The sequence below is a fragment of the Cinclus cinclus genome, chromosome 15, assembly GCF_963662255.1.
Source record: "Cinclus cinclus chromosome 15, bCinCin1.1, whole genome shotgun sequence".
Taxonomy (NCBI): domain Eukaryota; kingdom Metazoa; phylum Chordata; class Aves; order Passeriformes; family Cinclidae; genus Cinclus; species Cinclus cinclus.
Genome location: NC_085060.1, coordinates 6,482,331 through 6,501,378, shown reverse-complemented (window position 1 = coordinate 6,501,378; position 19,048 = coordinate 6,482,331). Strand labels below are relative to the sequence as shown.

Below are 19,048 nucleotides of genomic sequence, written 5' to 3'. Positions count from 1 at the left end.
GGAACTCAAGAGGTTAGAAATGATAAAATACTGGAATAAGTGGGAAGGGATTAATTGGCTTGATTTAAAAAATAAAAAAAAAATTCACTACTGGGAATATGCCTACAAACCAAACATGAAGTGTTTTTATCCTAAGGCTCAGAAGAGTATTTTTTAAAGGTAACTGTACCTTGGTGTACACATTTTCTTTAGTAGGATATACTCATGGCAAAGAAATTAACAGACTACAAAGCCCAAAGGGGCTTTTACCACTCAATGCTTGTGCAATGAATGCCATCAGAAAATCTCAAAGCATTCCTCACAAAAGATCAGTACATGCTATTTTCCAGCTTGGCTCCAGAGGTGAAATTTGGTCCACACTTTAAACCCCTCAATCAACCCACAGCAAACACAGTGAATACAACTCTGCCCATTTTTTTCCTGTTAACCACCCATAACAGTCTCCTATGCCCTGTGGGTTCATGTTGCTCCTGTTTCACCCTGCAAAATAATAGTTGGCATTTCACCTCCCTCAACAATATTTGCTTACACGTTGAACAGAAATTTTGGAACTGAGAAAACATTTAAACAAGAGCTGTAAAGTGTTGATAACAGGTTTCTAAAGACAGCCACACCAGAGCCCAGGACCCAGGTGCTCTGGAAGGCCATACAGTAACACTTGCAGCAGGTAGAATACACAGAGTATACAGAACATTGAAAAAAAAAAAAACAACTGGGCACTTGGGTCAGACCCTCAGATTCTTGTTTGGAGATAGCTTTTCTCTCCTACATCTGAACAATGATCAACAAACACCTCAAGGCCTTGAAGTAATAAAATCATCTTCCTTCTAATGCTAGAACCGGACATTTTCTTCATGTGACTCCTGCAAGGTTGTATGACTGCTTTTAAATGAAAAAAGAAATGTGAGAAATTTCTTGAGAGAAAAAAAAATAAAAAAGAAAATACAAAAACCATTCTGGTCAGATTTTCCAGCTATCCAAAGAAATTGTAACATTGCTGAGAAACCAATGCGGCAGGATCTACTGGCTAATTAAATAAATGTGACAATTTTACTGTGACAATTTGAAAACACTCAAAAGTGCCACCTTTCCACAGTATGCATTCTTCTCAAATGTGTATTAAAACCCATGTAGTGTAATAGGAAATTGAAAGGAACTTACATATTCAATAAAAACACAATTATAAGCATAATTTGAAATGTACAGCTAAAATAGATTGAAAGTTCATAAGGTTTCTAGAACATTAAATTCAATGAAACACTTTCCTTAAAGAAATACAGAAATTCAGATAAGCCACAGTATGTAGCATAATTTTAAATATCTGATAGAGCCTTGTTTTTGCCCAATTATCACACTAATAGTTCCAGCTGAGGACATCAATGCATTTTGCTAACAACTAATTTAACTTTCAACAATGGCAGTGTGGGTGAGGTTCTATTTCACCATTTCACAGAAGGAGACATAGTGGAGCAAAGGGGCATCCCAAGGTTATTCAGGAAGATTGAAGGTAGGACGTTTTATACGAGTCTATGTATTCATGAATTTATTGAGAAGGTGTTCAAAGACACGAGAAGATGAACCACAGCAGTCTTTCACTAGCAAATTTGAAGTGGTGTATTCTGAAAACTCTAATAGCTGGAACAATCTCCACAGGTAAGAAGGAAGACACCTTCAGAAAGAGCTCTGCTGACTGTGGTGCATGACAGACAAATGGCACACAGCAAAGACATGAATTCTCCTCCCCAAAAGGCAGCGTCAAGAACTATTCTAACTGCAGAATGTGGAACAACTTGAATTTAAGGCAGATGACCACAAGACTTCCTGGCCAGGTCAGGCTGCTTCAATAAACCTCATGGGGGCTGGCAAGTCTGACTATGTGTCACCACATGACTCTTCCCAAGGAAAAGTCCACCTTTTCCTCCAAGGGGTCTCTCAGGAGTAAATAAGTTTTGGTCCATACATCAGTTGTTGTCTGTATTCTTGCCTTAAGGAGGAACTAGGAGTGGCTTCAGTTCAACTCAGACTGCAGTGTGTTATGAAAATGGCAACAAGCATTCCTGGTATCTGCTGTAACAGAACACTTCCACCCATCTCCTCCAAGCCCAACAATGAGATGCAAAATTGAAACTTCAGGTTTGCTCCAGGTGTCAACTTTGTCCTGTCCTCTTTTCTTCAGGGAGCTCAAAGCAGTAAACCATCAAAAGTTGTGACATGCAGTTGTAGATAAAGCATAAAGGGGGAAACTGAGCATGCCTCAAGTACCTGGTGTCTTTTTGATCCATCTCTTTAATTTTTCTAGTCCTTTCCTTACATATGTTTCTTTTAACCATCAACTGTTTTTTGATTGTCATGGACAGAAACTTCAGAGGAGAATTTTGAAAATACAAGCTCTTGAAACTATTTCTGAAGGTTTGTTTAGTTACATCTCCCAGTCCAGTCTTGCCTTTGATACTGCAAGTGTCCTAGCCTTTTCCTAGTCTGGTTCTAGTCTTCTAATTATGATTAAGCTAACTTATGCTTCATGGACCCCATGAGCCTCCTCAGCAGAGCTGACTTATGGGGAAGCTTTCTACCAGGATTTAAACCATGCAACACTTGCCCTCAGGGCTGCAAAAATGGAGCTCTTCCCATTTGTGAGAGAAAGAGCCACAGAAGATGTTACAGACATTTCAAACCAGAATTGTTTCTAAAGCATGCATTCATTTAAAAAAGCCTAACAGAATTTTAATATGCTTTCAATGTCTTCAATCTGTGCCGAAAGCAGTTTGCTATGTAGAGTACACATTATTAATCTATTTAAACGAAAGGTAACACTGCATCATGTCCAAAGCAGTTTAAACACTCAGGGCCCATATTTACCATGTTTCACTTTGATGGGACAAGATGAAACAACAAAAATGATTAATCTGAGACCAAAGAGATATTCCACTACCTGTATCTAAAATAGGACTAGCTTTTTTTGCTTAATGCTCTCAGTAAGCTGTGTAAGCGGAGTATGGGAGCTTCAGATGGCTTTTCTGCTTGGCCACACTGCAGACTGTCATTTTGGAATCAGCAGCAGCACTCCAAGACAGACACACAACAGGCTCTGGAGTTCTTAATCATGTTTTTATACAACATAAACTCATGCAGCCCACAGAGTCCTCAGGAAAGGATACCTGGTACAGCTAGAGCCAAACACTGTAATACTACAGCAGCGTTTAAAATTTTCTATCCAGTTCAGCACTTGGAGCAGTTTTCTGTTCATGGGAGCACAGAAAAGGTCAGAGTTGATCTGACATGCCAGATTCCTTGGGTCTGTTTTCTTTTGCACTTTCACTCCAAGATAAGAGATTACTTTTTATTTGCAAGAATGAAAAAGGATGGGAATTCAGGTGCCATGGGTCTCCAAATCAGGAGCAGGAATCTTAGTTTTATGACACTCTCCACTCAACTACAAGACTCCACCAAATTGTTTTCCCACATTTTTTGTCTCTTTCACTTGTTTCTGGAACTGCAAAACTCAGTGGTATTTGAAAAAGTAGTATATAAAATAACCAATGCTTTTAAGTTCTATAGAGAGTTCATCTGATCTTCCAGAGAGTTGCAAAATTTACTATCTTTTTCTCTAAGAAAATAACTTTGCATCAATCTTGTTTGAACTGGCTTTAAAACAATTACTTTGCAAAATCGCATAAAAAATAATTATTTTTATCATAATAGAGTACTTAATCAACGTGAGGATGCTGAGCATGTAACATTGCAATACATAGTGAATTGTTTCTGGGCTGACTTTCAATGAAGGAGAGAAACTAAAAATTGTTGTTTTGGTGAAAAAGAAATGCTGAAGAGCTTAGAAAACAAACTTCACTCCTTCACTTGCAATCATTTATCATTTATCATGGGAGTACTTTGTTTCTCTTCAGGAGCAGCAAAACATGTCCAAACTCTTGTGATGCCAGCTCACCTTACAGTAATTTTAGTAGCAATGGTAAATCTGGCAATGATGGCAGAATTATATAATACTACTGAAATCAGCAATATTTCAATTTGGCAGTACAAAAATATGTGTTAAAATATTATGGTAAAGCAGATAAGAAAATAGAATTGAATAGTGAGTTTGAAATAGGTGCACAGCAATCTCTCTCTCTTTTCCTGAATACTTTTTGTAATCTTTTTTTATTGTTACAATGCAGACGGGCTGCAATAGACCCCACATAATGATCAGACTTTACATTTCAAAGTTCTTTGCTAAATAATTTATTTAATACTGCTATGAAAATAAAACCTTTATTTGATAAATGCGCCTGCAAGCCGAAATCAGACCTTGCTTGTCTGTCCTGACAAAGGTCTAATCTTTTGCTGCGTTACATCTTGAAGAGGCATTTATCCCTGTAACAGACAGGTGCAGAACACCAGCTTTCAAACACAGGAAACTCTGCACACCCACACGCATTTGTTAGATCAGACAGTCAACTTTTCCTCCCCGTCACCTCCCCAGCAGAACGCAGTCTGCCTTGCCTTCAGCTGGCAGCACAAAGCAGATTTATACCGCAGCTCTACACACGTGCATCCTCACATCACACCTGTGCCATGCCAGCTGTGCAATGGGGACCCACGAAACAACCCCCTCAGCCAAACACTGGGCATCGACTCGCCAGCTTCCCACTCTGCCAGCCTGCAGTTAGCAATGAGCTTTAGACATGATGTCCCCCTCAAGTTAAAGCAGGCAGCTTTGGGAGAGTGCTCCTGAGGTGCCTTTCTCATGGATGTCACCATAATGTTGTCACTTTTAAGGGTGAATGACCAAAAATTTGGATAATCCTGTTCTGCCATGGCTAGGTGCAGCACACGGGGGTCAGGGGTGTGTTCTAGGCTGGGAAGACCCAAGACTGCCTTTTCCAGCTCCCAAAGAGCCTTTTGCACTCCAAGCTTACATAAAGCTGTCCTCAAATGACTCCAACTATTGATCTCACCCTTCCTGAGTGTATACTGGACTGTGCACAAAATTCTGGGAAAAGGCTTCCTTTGACCTTCCCTGGAATTGTTGCTGAATGCTTGTGGTGATGCTGAGAACAAAATTGAGCTGATCACCTACCAAACCAGGAGGGAGCTGTTCTCAAGGAAATATTCAGCATTTCCATTTCCTGGAGTGAGACCACATCTGGAGAGTCATCACAGCAAAGAACTGCTCTCTGCTTTTGTGTATACCTAAAGTAATGCAGAGGTAATTCCTTTTTATTTTATATAGCAGCAGCAACAAAAGTGGAACTGCTGCCAATTTACACCACTGTTGGAGGAAGAAGAATTCAATGAACTCAAATGAGATCAGAGGTCAGTGGAATTATATTAATGTAAGAGCAGAAACTGGTTCTCCATTGACAAAATGCTGATAAAAAGCTTGAAAATGCAATGGCTTAGAAATTGCTAAGAAGTTAATTGTTTTTATCCATCCAAATCTTCGTGTACATAAGCAAAGTCTGAAGAAAAGAAAAGAAAAACAACTCTCAAAGCAGGCTATTCCCCGTTCCTTGCATGCTTTCAAAGGCTGCACGCCAGAGCAGGAACAAAGGCCACAGATCCACATTTACACGTGGGTTAACTTTTCAATCCATTTTTTCATTTCAATAGAAATAATAAATCACCTTATCCAGGAGAAAGAAACAGCTTGACACAAAACATAGGGTCCTGGGCTATTTTTATAGTACACCTAAGACGTATAGGGATTCATTTATTTACTTAGCTATTTAAAAGTGGCTACTCTTACTCATTCTCTGGACAGCTAAATGCCAGGTTGCTAAGTTACTGTTACTTGACATCATCTCCTCCCCAACGTGTTCCCACATTTGACAGCTTCACATGATTTACTAGGCCAGTCAGCTCGTTATTCACTTGTCCAATGACATCTGGATAATCATTTTAAATTCACGTCATGTCCTCCCCAGTAAGCCCCCAGACTTCACATGAAAATATTTAAACTACCCGTCAGCATTTGTAACCACACTGGACAGCGTACCTGTATTTTTCAAATTACAATTATTATAATTAGGTTTAGCATCATTCTTCAATGTTGTTTGTATTTTAGAAGAGAAAACAATTACTGAGGGGCAAATAATGGGCTGTATCTCTTACAGTCTAATTTTGCTATGTGAAAAGCACACTTCAGCTGCAGGTGAGACTTAGTGCTTTCAATTGGTATGAGGAAGGTAATCCTACACATAATTTGCAGAGTCAAGGGCATTTTCACCTGCTGAACAATTTACATACTCTCCCATGTCATTAGACAGGAGCTGGTCATCAGAAGATGACCATACAAATTACAGACTTTGCTCATTTAACTCCAGTATTTTTTACACTTATTACAATCTGAACTATATTTGGGATCTGTTTTGGCTTCCAGACTAGAAAGCTTCCAATTAGTATCACAGTTGTTCCTATACCATCAGAAGTCCATTTAGCTACTTGATGCCTTCTTTTGTTCATCTAAGCAGGGATGGATTTCCAGACAGCAGTGCCTGCCCAGGTGGTTCTGATACAGCCACAAAAGCTGCAGTGCACAGACCAGAGCCTCGCTGCTGCCAGATTATGTTCAATTGATTGCCTAAACATCCAGCCCAAACTCCCAATTCACACTCCGAGTCCTCCAGAACATGCTGTTTAAAAAAGTTTCCTTTCTCTTGCGTGTCATTTTGTGCGGTTATCAACTCTTTAGTCAGGGGTAAACCAAGGTAAGGAAGGTCCCTTCTGTGCTGTCCACAGACAGGAAAGGGATCACTGCTTGTTCACCCTCAGTGTCACCTACACACGTCCTTTTCCTGGGCCAAGATATGGTTCACATCACATGCAGTGACAGCAAGGTGCACTGATGTAAAGCACTGGTACAAGTGGCTCAAGTAAAGTTTAGGAGATTGGTTTTAAATGTCAACTCTCTCGCCCCATCTGCACTTTGGATCACAACATTTCAGTGAACTCATTTTTCAATGGATGCATAAAGCAAGTGACAATTTAAATCCATGTTAATAAAATGAGAATTACACACACATACTTTTAATTGCCTGTCTTGCATATAATCCACACTTTCAGAACCATTGCATTGGTTGGGAGAAACCCCCAGACACATTTTAGAACAGAAATAAGTGTAGGCCACAAGGTATACACCCATATCTTTCAATTTGGTATTAGTAATCTGTATTAAATGCATTCTGTACTATCATTACTCTTTGGCCTTAGTTGTATAAGAGATGATGATGATCATTATGATTTTTTAATGATTTTTTATTGTTTTTCACAACCTTCTCAGCTATTCTGGTTAAAAAAGTAAAATCAACAAGAGACTGGTCTGCATTAACCTTTGGCTGTAGTACTGGGAACAGTCCTTAAAGCATTTACACAACATGAAATAAGTATCTAAGTGTTTCAGGAAATCTACAGGACTGTGAAATTTTGTCTCTGAAGACTTAGGGGTCTGAATGGATTCAAGACCTTTCCCCTCTCTTGGTTGAAAATTTTAGAATATAAATTCAGTTAAGTGTTTTTTCTCCATGACTGAAAAAAAAAAAATATTAGGAATTACAAATCTCTACAATTACAGAAAACATTAATCAAGTTGAAGTTCAAAAAAGAGCTCTGTAAAATCAGAGGTCACAGACCTTTGCAGGAGTACCACTTCCTTGTCTTTGCCTGTTGAGCAAGGAAACCCTCGAGAATTACTGAGTCTTTCTGAGGAATTTAATCACTTAATCCCCCAATTTAAACAAAACAAATCAAAACCAGAAAAAAAAAATGCAAACTGCAAGGTATGCGTTGCTCCAAGGGCAAGTGCCAGGCAGAGCACCCTTCCTCAGCTCTTTGGGGAGCACAGCCTGGCAGCAGACACGGCCCACAGCAGAAACTGCCAGGAGCTGCCAATGGTTTGATTGGGCAAAATGCAGAACTGCAGCCCAGTTGTCCACCTTTAGGGCTTGACTGTCTTGGAATCCATTGTTTTTACCTCTGTAACATCCTTGACAGGACAGAAATACGAATAACCTGGTATTTTTACTGAGTGAAGCTGCCATGAGGGAGCTCAGACACGCATTCCCAAAGTTCATCAGACCCTATGCATATAGCCCTGACAGGCCAAAAAGTACCTGTCAGGGCTGGAAACTTAATCCAGGTTCTCAAAAATTCTCAGCAAATTTCTGCTGAACCATTCTTTCACCTGGAGCGTCCAGCCTGAATCTTCTGACACAGGGTTTCCATGGGGAGACCAAAGACTGGATTTTGACCACTGCTGGACGTCACATTCTCTTACTTATTTTCTCTCCATTGCCTGTCAAGTAGAATATGATACCCTGTGTGCAGCCAAAACACATTTCCTGCTAGCTTGTTCTGCAGCATATATTTGAGAAGAACAAAGTAAAACACTGACAAAACCCAGGCACTTCTAGTACCAGGTGTGCTTCAGCACCACATGTGGTTGGAATCCTGAGCCACAGCCCTGAGGGCATCCAGCTGGGGCTGGAGTCTGCTGGGTCCTTGCTGGGCAGTCCCAGAACAGCTCTGAGGCTGCTGTGCTCACACAGGCAGGGCTGTGCAGCCCAGTGCAGGCAGGTTTCAAAAGACTGAAGGCAGCCTGTGTGTGCCCTGAACAGCCCAACGCCATGCCAAGGACACAGAGCCCCTGTGAAACACCCTCCTGCACATGGAGGGGAGCACCCTGGGGGAACCATGGCTGAGGACCACGTGCCAAGACTGTATCTCCACCCCAACACAGGTGTCATGTGTGCCAGGTGCCTTCTGGCCGTGCCGGTGCCTGCAGTGGACAGGTTTACCCCAGGATGGGCACGAGGGATGCCTCTGGCCACGTGCAGCTGTAGTCCAGAAAGATCTGCTGGTTTGTATCCCTTCTTCACGTGCCCATTACATATCCTTGTGACAGAGATCTCCAGAGACATGGAATCCTGCTAAATCCCTGCTTTGTCCACCCCAAGACTGCCCCCAAGTTCAATGGCCCATTGGTAGCAGAATCTGGGACTCCGCAGTTCATCCCCATTCTCTAAAGGCAACAGAAAGCCCTGCTCCAATCTGAGCAGGTTTCAGAAGGAAGCCCAGCATATTGTGCTTTTTTGTTGACTCAAATTACAGTCATGGTGTAGGAAATAGGGTGACTATCTTGATTAGAAAAAAGACATTTCTGCTTCCTGTGATTTATACAGTGTTCCACCATTAAAAGTGTCACCTGGATGACTGATCCCTGAAATTAACCCCATCACATTTTCTTTTGATGCTGTTTACTGAAAACAACTGCTTTCCCCAGCCAAAAAGTCATTCATTTCAAATATAGTAATGAACCTAAATAAAGAAGGAAAGAAGACATTTAAAATGTACCGAATATTTTGCACAGCCTTTCAGCATTTCCTTTGTTTTTGCTCCCTTAGTGTTCTCTAGGTAATAAACCTCTGCTCCCTTTGAAGGTTGAATGTAAATACTTATTTCCTTCATTGCATTCATTGCTCCAGGGTGCTCATACAGGATCTTCTCCCTTACTTCAGGTCTGCACAAGCATGCCTGCCTGCTGCCTCAACACACTTCTTCAGCAACACTGCCAACCCATAAGGACATCTACAGCAGCCCAAGACAGCATGTGTACACAAACCAGGAGCAAGTTTTCCAAGCTCCTTAACTCTGAATTGCAATGAATGGTGAGAAGCTTATTTTATTTTATCAGCAAGAGTAAGACTTTGCAAACAAGCTGGCATGACTGTTACACATTATTTCAGGTCTGGGTAAGCCTGCAGCACTACCTCCTAGTAGGCTGGACATGGCTGGCAGAAATTCCCACTCACATTTTATCCCTTCTACACTGAAAATCAGCCAGTTGGCTGACAATCCCAGGGAGGTAGCTCTGACAGATGGGAAATTCAACCCATGAGGACAAAAACCTAAATCTGAGAGAGGGACTGGTGGGTTGCAACACTGCCCCGAGGCAAATCTCACTGCCAACAGGGAACCCCAGAGTTTGGGTATCTGCGGAAAAGCCCATCTTACACTTAGAGTAAAACATACAACTTGTGCACACTCCTGTTTTTCTTATGTCATTATCTTGTTGCGATTAAGGCACTCTCAGTTTGGAGTTGCAATTTTCTGTATTCAACCATTGACCAAAGATCACAGAATAAACATGTCTTTAAGTCTTTAACAAAACCATGAATGATGAGCAATTGTAGTCTAGAGGAAGACTGTAGGTCAGTTTGTGAGTAGAAGAATTAAGGCAACGGCACCTCAGGGTAGGAGAGAAATGTGTTCTGGATAGATTCAGGGACTGAGAGCTTGAAAAAACCAGAATGTGTAAATCCTGACTGAAACAAGCTGGCAGATGCAGAGTATTAGGTGAACTGATCTCACTAAGGAGCACCCTGGGCCTACCCCCTATCTCTGTCTCTTAATACCAACCCACTGATATGTTATTATTTAACTATAGTGTTGAAGACAGTGCTATAAACCCTTTCCTTGGAAGATGGAAATAACAGCATTACAATTATACAGGAAATATAAAAGTAAAGGGTATTACTTACCCGCAGTATTTCTTCCACACAGCTGGAGTCATTGGGAAGGGCAACCTAGGTTTAAAGAAAAAAAAGAAATGTTTAGTCAGGTGCTGGATGCAAAGTTCAACCACACAGGTGAACAGCTAACAAGCAACTGCCTCTGTTTGAAGACTGCTATATCCATGCTTGCTGCCTACCAAATTTTCCAGTTCAGATCAACATAAATCATCAGCAGGACCCATTTTGTCAAAAGTTGTTTTTTTCTTCCATGCTGTTTTGTGTTACTAACGACACTTTTGAAGCAATAAAGTACTCTGATTTCCTAACAGTTGAGAACTGGCAGTGGAATTGCCTGAAACTTCTGTAATTGAAGAAGACCCCACTGTTACTCCTATCAGCAGCCTTCAGAGAGAGGGCGAGGTTTGGTTTAACTTGCCACATGCTGCAGTGAAGGACAGAGGTGAAAACAGGAGAAAGCTGTTATCATCAACTATCTTATCCTACAGCTTAATAGGCCAACAGCCCAGAGAGCTCTTAAATATATACTGTAGCAAATACTAGTTGGACTATAAGGGTGGTTGCTGATTTTGTTGTCCCTCATTCCACCAGCCTGTTGCAGGTTCAGTGTCCTCTGCAGCCTGCACAGCACACAGGTATCCAGCTCCAGAGGCCTGATGCTGCTCCTTCTCCCCTTGGAAGATTCAATTTATCTCTGCACCCAACACCCCCCCCACACACACAGTGATGCTGCTAATATATTCCAATTGAAAATACTTGTTAAATGGTACTTACAGCATTTGCCACAATCCCTCGTTCTAAGGATATGAAAGCACAAAACCTTTAAATACTGTGGACAATTGCAGAAACAACAGGCAGATGTGACCTGTATGTACAGCCATTCTGTGGCACTTGTACAGAGCTATGGTGGGTTCTTATCATGGGGTGAAACAGGAAATATTCAGTGAGATTTTCTGACTTACTCTTCTACCTTACTGCCCTTAGTAATTAGTTTGGTGAAAGACAGTCATGACTAAACTTAATCCCTGCCATCCTCATCTGCTATAGATCTTGACCAAAGCACCAACCATGGCCTTCTGCCTGCATTTCAGCTAGCAGTAAGCTTCAAGAATAAATCCACACAGCTACAAAAGTCAAAGATCACAGAGAGCTCTTAGATCAACAAGCTCATGTTCTGCTAATGTAGCAAACTTTCCCCATATCTTCTAGTAGTATCGCTAGTCTGACTCAAAAACTGTAGGGAAATGGGTCTCCCATTCCTTTCCATAATAAAATATGGAGTGTTGTAAACTACTTGCTACTTTCTTTATAATGGCTAAAATTTTGTTTTCAGTGCACCTCAGCTCTTCTGTAGAGCTCTTCCCACTACCAGAAGTAATTCATTACTTCCCTTCACATATACATCATTCATAGATGTGCAGAATTATACTCCACTTTTCTTCAATGCTGTATGTTCAACTTTTACCTTCTTTCCTGATAAACAACATTTTCCTCCCCTTTGGATTATTTCATCACTGTTCTCTGAATTCCCAACAGTTCATCAGTATCTTGTTAAAGGATTACCCATGTGAATATGACTACACCACAGGGGTATTAGCAATTTTTATCTATTACAGATTATAATTTTCCACAATATCACCTTAAAACTGTCAAACAACCAAAAAAAAAAATCCTTACCTTCTGTCCCCAGTTTCTCACTCAGCTCAAATTACCTACAAGCCTGGCTGAGCACTGTCAGTGGGTGGTCAGCATGAACTGCAACAGGCATGCAGTCCACCCTTACACCACAAGACTTGGACTTGATGGGACTTCCTTCATCTCCTTACTTTTCACTTAAATTAATTTTTTCTCTCTCAATACTTCTAAGTTCTCTGCTCATCTGTATTTTCCATTCCTCATACCAGCTCCCCATTCAGTGAGGAATATGGTTAATCAAAAGGTTTGCAAGCAGGGGTATTACTGCACTGTGCAGTGGGACAGAACACGTGTCTCTAATACACGCCTCATTTTTATTCATTGAAAAACTAATATGTTAGAATATGAGAAAACAAAACAAACAGTCCTCCAGTAAGCTCACAGTGAACACATCAACCACAAAATTTCTCACCGCAGAAACCAGGAGCAGCCCAAAATCCAGCTGAGTGAGTCAGACTGGGAAGAGTGAGAGCAGCAGAGGTACAGAAGCTCTCTTTATTTAACACCCTTCCCTACCATTACACATACCAGCTGTAATGGTTAGCCAAGGTACCACGTGTTTTTCTTTGCTTAGAAAAGCGAGGACTGTGTCCCTCACTATTACTACAGGACAGAGCATGTTCTTGGTCATCTCATGGTACTCTTCCAATTCACAGCCCTGTTTAGGTTTTTGTTACTTCAGAACTACTGATGATAGTAACAGTAAACAGCGTTTTACTTTAATAAAGCCCACTATATATTATGCAATTTTAACCAGCTTCTGCTGCCAGCACTTGCTAATAACTTTAAATGCTCATGCATCAATTTAATTGTGTTAATGGCAAAGAAGATTTTAATGGCTTGACAAAACTTTTGTTGCCTTTGGCATTGCTGTGTTTTGAATCACTGGTATTAAAGTAATGCAAGATGTCAAAGTGCTGTGATTGTCATATAGGGAGATCCAAGTGGGAGTGAGCACAAAGAGGAAAACATTTAGACTGATGCAAACATTAAAAGAATAATTATTACAACATGGTAATCAGAGAGAAGATCAATGTAAGAGTCTTCCAGTACATTACTATTAATGGATTTCTAAAGAAATGAGACTATTTTTCTAAAGCCATGCTGCAGTTGCACATTCTAAGGGACTTGAAAGGCACAGATCTATTAGAAATTTAGTCTGTCTTGAAAAGAAAAAAAAAAAAACCAACCCCTCAAAGTGTGAATTAAAAATTGCAAGTTTAATTGTCCATAAACACTCATGTTCAGCTAACAAGTGTGAGCAGGCCCACATGGCACACCATGGCATCCAAGCACAGATTCATCAGGACAGAATGAAACACAGCAGATACAATATTAATCACTCTCTCAAGTGCTAGCACTATAACAAATTGTTATTAGAATTGCCATTAATAAACTGTGACGTTCTTCCTGTAGTTTAGTCAAGATTGGACATTCATCCCATACTACTACTTTTCTAATCTAATAAAAATCAAGCATTTTAGGACATATGATGTGATTCTCCATCCCTTTTCTCTCCTCAGCAGCTTTCATCACTAATCAGAGTCTAAAACAGAGGGCACAGCTTGCACTTGTGCATGCTTTTGGTGCTTTTCTTCTTTTATGAGCAGCATGGTCTAACTCAGCTGAACGGACAGATTCCAGGAATCTGGCTTCTGCAAGACCAAGTGGTTGCAATTCACATTATGAGCTCTTCTCTCAGCCAGCAATGCATTAACAATCCCCAGACTGAAGAACAGTGAATGCTACATAAGCTGCAGACAGTTGTCCTGAGGTAATAAAACTTCAATCAAAGCAAGAAGATTTCACAACAGCTACATGCTACACTGAATTCATCTTCTAATTTCCTTTTAATCTGGCAAACCTCTTTTGTATCAAAACACTTCATGATTACTTTTAAATGCTGCTTGTTAAAAAAGAAGAAAAAAAAATAAAGAAAAAAAAGAAAGGTCAGATGGTCAAAATATTCCACCTAATACAAGCCAGTATTCTACAGCTTTCTTCAGTTTTCAGTCTCACAGGAGAGAGGAGGAAGCTTAAATGATGTGGAACCAAAGGGTTTAATGTATGGCTTGGGTGGCTCAGTGCTGAACTTTAAAGGGAGGGAAGGAGGGCAGAAATCTAAGTGAGGGAATAGTAGCCTTTAATGTTACACAGATCAAATGACATTGGGTGAATGGTTACAATATCTGATGAGTCAGGTTGGTCTAACCTTCCATTTATTCATTCTATACTTCCTTGACTACTTTTACGTCCTGGACAATTCATAACCTGCATGAGATCAGATTTTGTTTTTCGTGGCACAGAAATATCATACAAAGACTCTTTCCCTGTAATTTACATCCAACAGCTGACATTTCTCAGAAATGTTAGCAACACAATCTTCCAACAGACTTGTGAAAATAGTTCTGCAAAACCAAATGTAGTGCCATAAAGCAGAAATACACCATGAATAATGTCTTCGCTAGAAATGACCAACTACATTTTCATCTGTATAAACTGTTCATGAACAATCCACCTGGTTTTATTGATGCACAATTGTCATTCAACAAGTAATCACTTCCTATCTTTGTTTTATTGAAAAGGTAAGTGTAGCAGGTAAAATGAATGTAGGAGCCCACTCATTTCTTGCACATGAGCACCTATGTGCTTATACATCAAGAGCTCAGTTTTCCTTGTCATCTCCTTTATCAAGGAATCCATTTTGACTCAGGGGAAATGAAGCTCATGATACTGTTTACTCCTTCGAACACAAATTGATTTTTCACTTGCCAGCATGAAAAGATGCTGTGCATGAGCCTTGATTGATCATTTCCAGTGTTCATCACACAGTGGTAAGAGGAAAACACTTAGAAAACCAGAAACAGCAAAATGAGGACAGTCAGCAGAGGCCTTGCCCTTTGAGTGCCTTCAGCTCCTACCAGGCTTCCCATTAACAGACAATGTTTGTTTTTTTCTGATTTTCTTCTGAGTAATACAAGTGGGAAATGGATAGCAGAACAGCAGAATTTCCAAATAAAACACATTGGACTAGATGATGTTTGAACATCCTTCCAACCTGTATGAACCTATGGTTAAATTCTTGCAATGTGCTCATTACAAATCTGAAAACATGCAATACTTCACCTGCACTTGGCATACGCACCCATGTCCTTCCAACACCACCTTTCCTTCGACTGCTATCACTATTTTCTTGTACACTCAGCCTTCATTTCTCTATTTTAATGACTCCCAACATTCCGTTCAGCTGCCGACTACACATTTCTCCTCCTGAGAAGATTTTTTCATATTTACTTCAAGTGAAGTTCACACCACTGCTCAGAGCCCACTGCTCAAACCTCCTTGGATTGTTTCACAGCTCATGATCCTGCTTCCTTTCTCAATACTATATAATACAAAAAAGTGTCACTTATGTTAAAGACACCCAGAATAGATGCCAACTAATCTCACTAGCTGGGAGGCTCTTGGCTCTTCCTTACTAACCTTCGTTCAAATGTGTAAGAAAGGAAGCAGCAAAAGAGCAAGGAATGAATATTGCAACCTGACGGTAGGGTTTTTCTGGTGTATTTGATATTTGTGGAGATATCACCAACATACTTTAGGGTTGTATGTTTACATTTTGGAGGAAACTGAATTAAGTCAAACATGGTGCTATTAAAAAAAAACAAAAACAAAAAAACAAAACCAAAACAAACCCAAAATACTTCCCTTGGTATTGAAGTACATTCATGTGTTTTTCACAGGCTTATTCATTTTCAGGGGGGCCATTTGTGGGTCCTAAATAATGCATATCCACTGTTTTCTTTTAGTACCTCCACCATCCTGGAACCAAAATACCATGAGAAGCCTATATTTCCCATTATTTTAACCCCAGAAATGCCTCCTGGGGCTTATTAAAATGTCTGTGGAGATATATATATTTTCACATATATTAAAAATTAGGAGAGAAAGAAAAAACTATTGCCTAAAACAAAATATAGAAAGCTGGTCCTCTGTTCTCCTTTAATACAAATACTGCAGAAGCTGTGTAAAATACGCATTTACTGGAGAACAGGAAAACACAAAAGAGTTTTAAGGAACAAGTTAATTCATTGGTTAAGCTAAGGCAGCCTGGCTTGCAGTCAGAGGTGCTTTTCCAGAGGTGGTCAGAGAAGTTTATACCTTTTCCCCCAAGTAAAGCACCTTAGTTAGGAAAAACAACTTACTAGTGTGGTCCAACACGTTGACTGAATGAGACTCACACTGATTTTAGTGACCTTCTCAAAAGGTCTCTAGCTCAGAAGCCAAAGCTGCCCACAATGGGTATCTTTAGTTTCATACAAAAGCCAGTGACTCTCATATGCTCCTCTTCAGTCAAGAGCCAGACAAACCTGTGCAATCACACCAGGAGGGGTGACTAACCCCACACTGAAAGGGATTCAGTTCTATCTCCCCACAAAAAATTCAGCTTACAACGACCTTTTTTACCAGTCTGAGCAAACCCAACTACCAGGACAATGTTTCTTCATTGGCATTTAGTTCTACTACAGCAACTTTTAAACCAGACTGACCTGGATGTGACAATTACACTTTTTTTATTCTTTTCAGTATGTATCAAATTTAGTTCATTTTTTTTTCTTTTTTCATTTCTTTGGTGTTTTCTTTTAACACCATTTCAGTTTTGATCAGTATGAAACAGTCTCCACGAAAGCACAATATGCTGATGTCCAATGGTTCACCATTGTTTTCATGCAATAAATTGCCAAACAATATTAAAGAGAAGACTGATAAAGTGATCTTTCACTTCAAGGTCTCCTGGGAGTTTCCTAATGTAGGTAAGGCAGCACATTTTACTTACGGAATATTCTGAATGCCGTATTACAGAAACTCACTGTAATGATAGTACCAGAATATCTGATAATGCCAGTATTTAGTCAGGCCCCAACAAAAGTGGCTTTTGCAGTACCTAATTAATGACCAAACACTGGCTTGCATAAAGACTGTTACAACCATTTAATACTGACAAAGAGCAAGGAAATTTGGAAAGTCAAATTTCTTTTTCTTCTTCCCTCTCTTTCTATTCCTTCTTCTCTTATAACTACAAGTACTTATTCATTTACATAAAATACAAACATTTTCTTACGTGCCTTGGCATTTTCCCCTTATTCTGGAAAACATTACCTTATATATTTCCACTAAAGTGATGATAAAAGGCACCCTGACCAAAAATGCCACCATGCACTTGTCCACTTGAAACATCAAAGCCTGACTAACAGATTGTGCAACCCTCTGCTGCGGTGAGGTATGTGGTACTGCAGAAATAATAACCAAGTGTCTGTTTCTTGTCTTCCTTTTGCCAGTGTGAATGAAACTTCACTTCTCCTAAGACAATGAAGCAGTATAAAAGGCAAGAAAGGAGCTTGGGTACAAGTTCATTTCCCCTCAGTTAGGGGGATGCAATCTAGACACCATATTTATGCTCAGTGTAACCCGTTGAGCAGAACCTCTTGGAAATCACGCAAAATCCCTTTACTGTACAGACACAGCTGTCTAAATTTAATATAAATTGGAATTGGATCTCCTTTACATCTTTCACATTAGTGGAATACGGTGTCCGTTCTCAGTATGTGACAGGACAAGAGCAGCATCAGGCAGGAGTTGTGTAAATTCCTGCTAAAATACTATCAAAGTCACCAGGTCAGACTGTGGCCTTGGTGATGGGAATAAAATATCAATGAGGTTGCATCAGTGTAACTTGGAGCATTATTTGACCCTGTGAATTCAGACTGCAACATTTCTTTGGAGGTTTTAAAGAGGAACCTTCTTAAATATGTGTTTGCATCTCACAGTTTACAAGGATACAGTGGGTGGTTGTGTTGGTTACCTGTTTCACTTCTGTTTTTTGAACAGTTATGAATGTCCTCACAGAAAAATGTACTCCTGGGTATATTTTGTACGGATTTCACAAAGCTGTGAGGCCCGTGCTGGGACCTAAACTAATTGCTCAGAGCTTGTTTGCAAATTAGATGTTTTCATACATCCTTCCACCACAGTCACAACTTGAAAGTCATGACCTCAGACTGTCTTCAAAATAGAGGGCCAGAATTCAAAGGACAAGGACCCATTCCTGCTCTGAGGGAAACAAACGTATTGTGAAATATCTTAGGGTTTAAATACCAACCTGTTAGCATAACTAGTCTACACAGATACAATTTTAACACAAACTTCAATCAAATACATTAAATTCTTATAGGAAATAAAAGCTCTTTTGCTTTTATTAATACATAGTAGTAGAATTATTGAATTTGTTTTTATTGTGATTGCATTCAAACTCAGACTACATTAAGAGCCAGATCTTATGCTCATTAAATAGTAAGACACGTAATTATCCCAACTGCCACTGAATGTCATGGTTATCTACAAAAGGGGAGTTAAGTAACACTTTTTTGACAGTACAGAACTTAAAACAAGGAAAATCTGATTTTGAATGGGATCTTTTTGGTCCCTCTTTTAGTTACATTTCTAATTAAAATGCTTTGATCTATTAATGCCAAGGGACACTGCTAAATGTATTCAATGCAGAAATTGCATACTCTTCCTGAACTCCCCAAATCTCTTAGATCTGTGTGCACTTATGCTGTGTGCAGTTAAACTGCTCACGAAAATGAAAAGATATCTAAGAATAACTCACTTCCATTAGATTTATAAATCACATTAATTAATTCTACATCTCCAGTGGTGTAGAGACCAAACTCTAATGCAAGATCTAATTAAAGAAAAGGGGGAAAAAAATTGCAATTGAAACACCGAAGTAACTGTTTAGCCTCAAATTAATGAGGCGCTATGCT

The 19,048-nt window shown here is 39.8% G+C and overlaps 1 protein-coding gene across 1 annotated transcript in view; it reads right to left on the bottom strand.

Annotated features, from left to right (window-relative positions):
* Window positions 1–19,048, bottom strand: part of AFF2 (ALF transcription elongation factor 2) — a 253,106-nt gene that overhangs the window by 134,040 nt on the left and 100,018 nt on the right. The window contains exon 5 of the mRNA XM_062503175.1: window positions 10,536–10,580. Coding sequence (XP_062359159.1) covers window positions 10,536–10,580 — 45 coding nt within the window. The remainder of the gene's footprint in view (window positions 1–10,535; window positions 10,581–19,048) is intronic.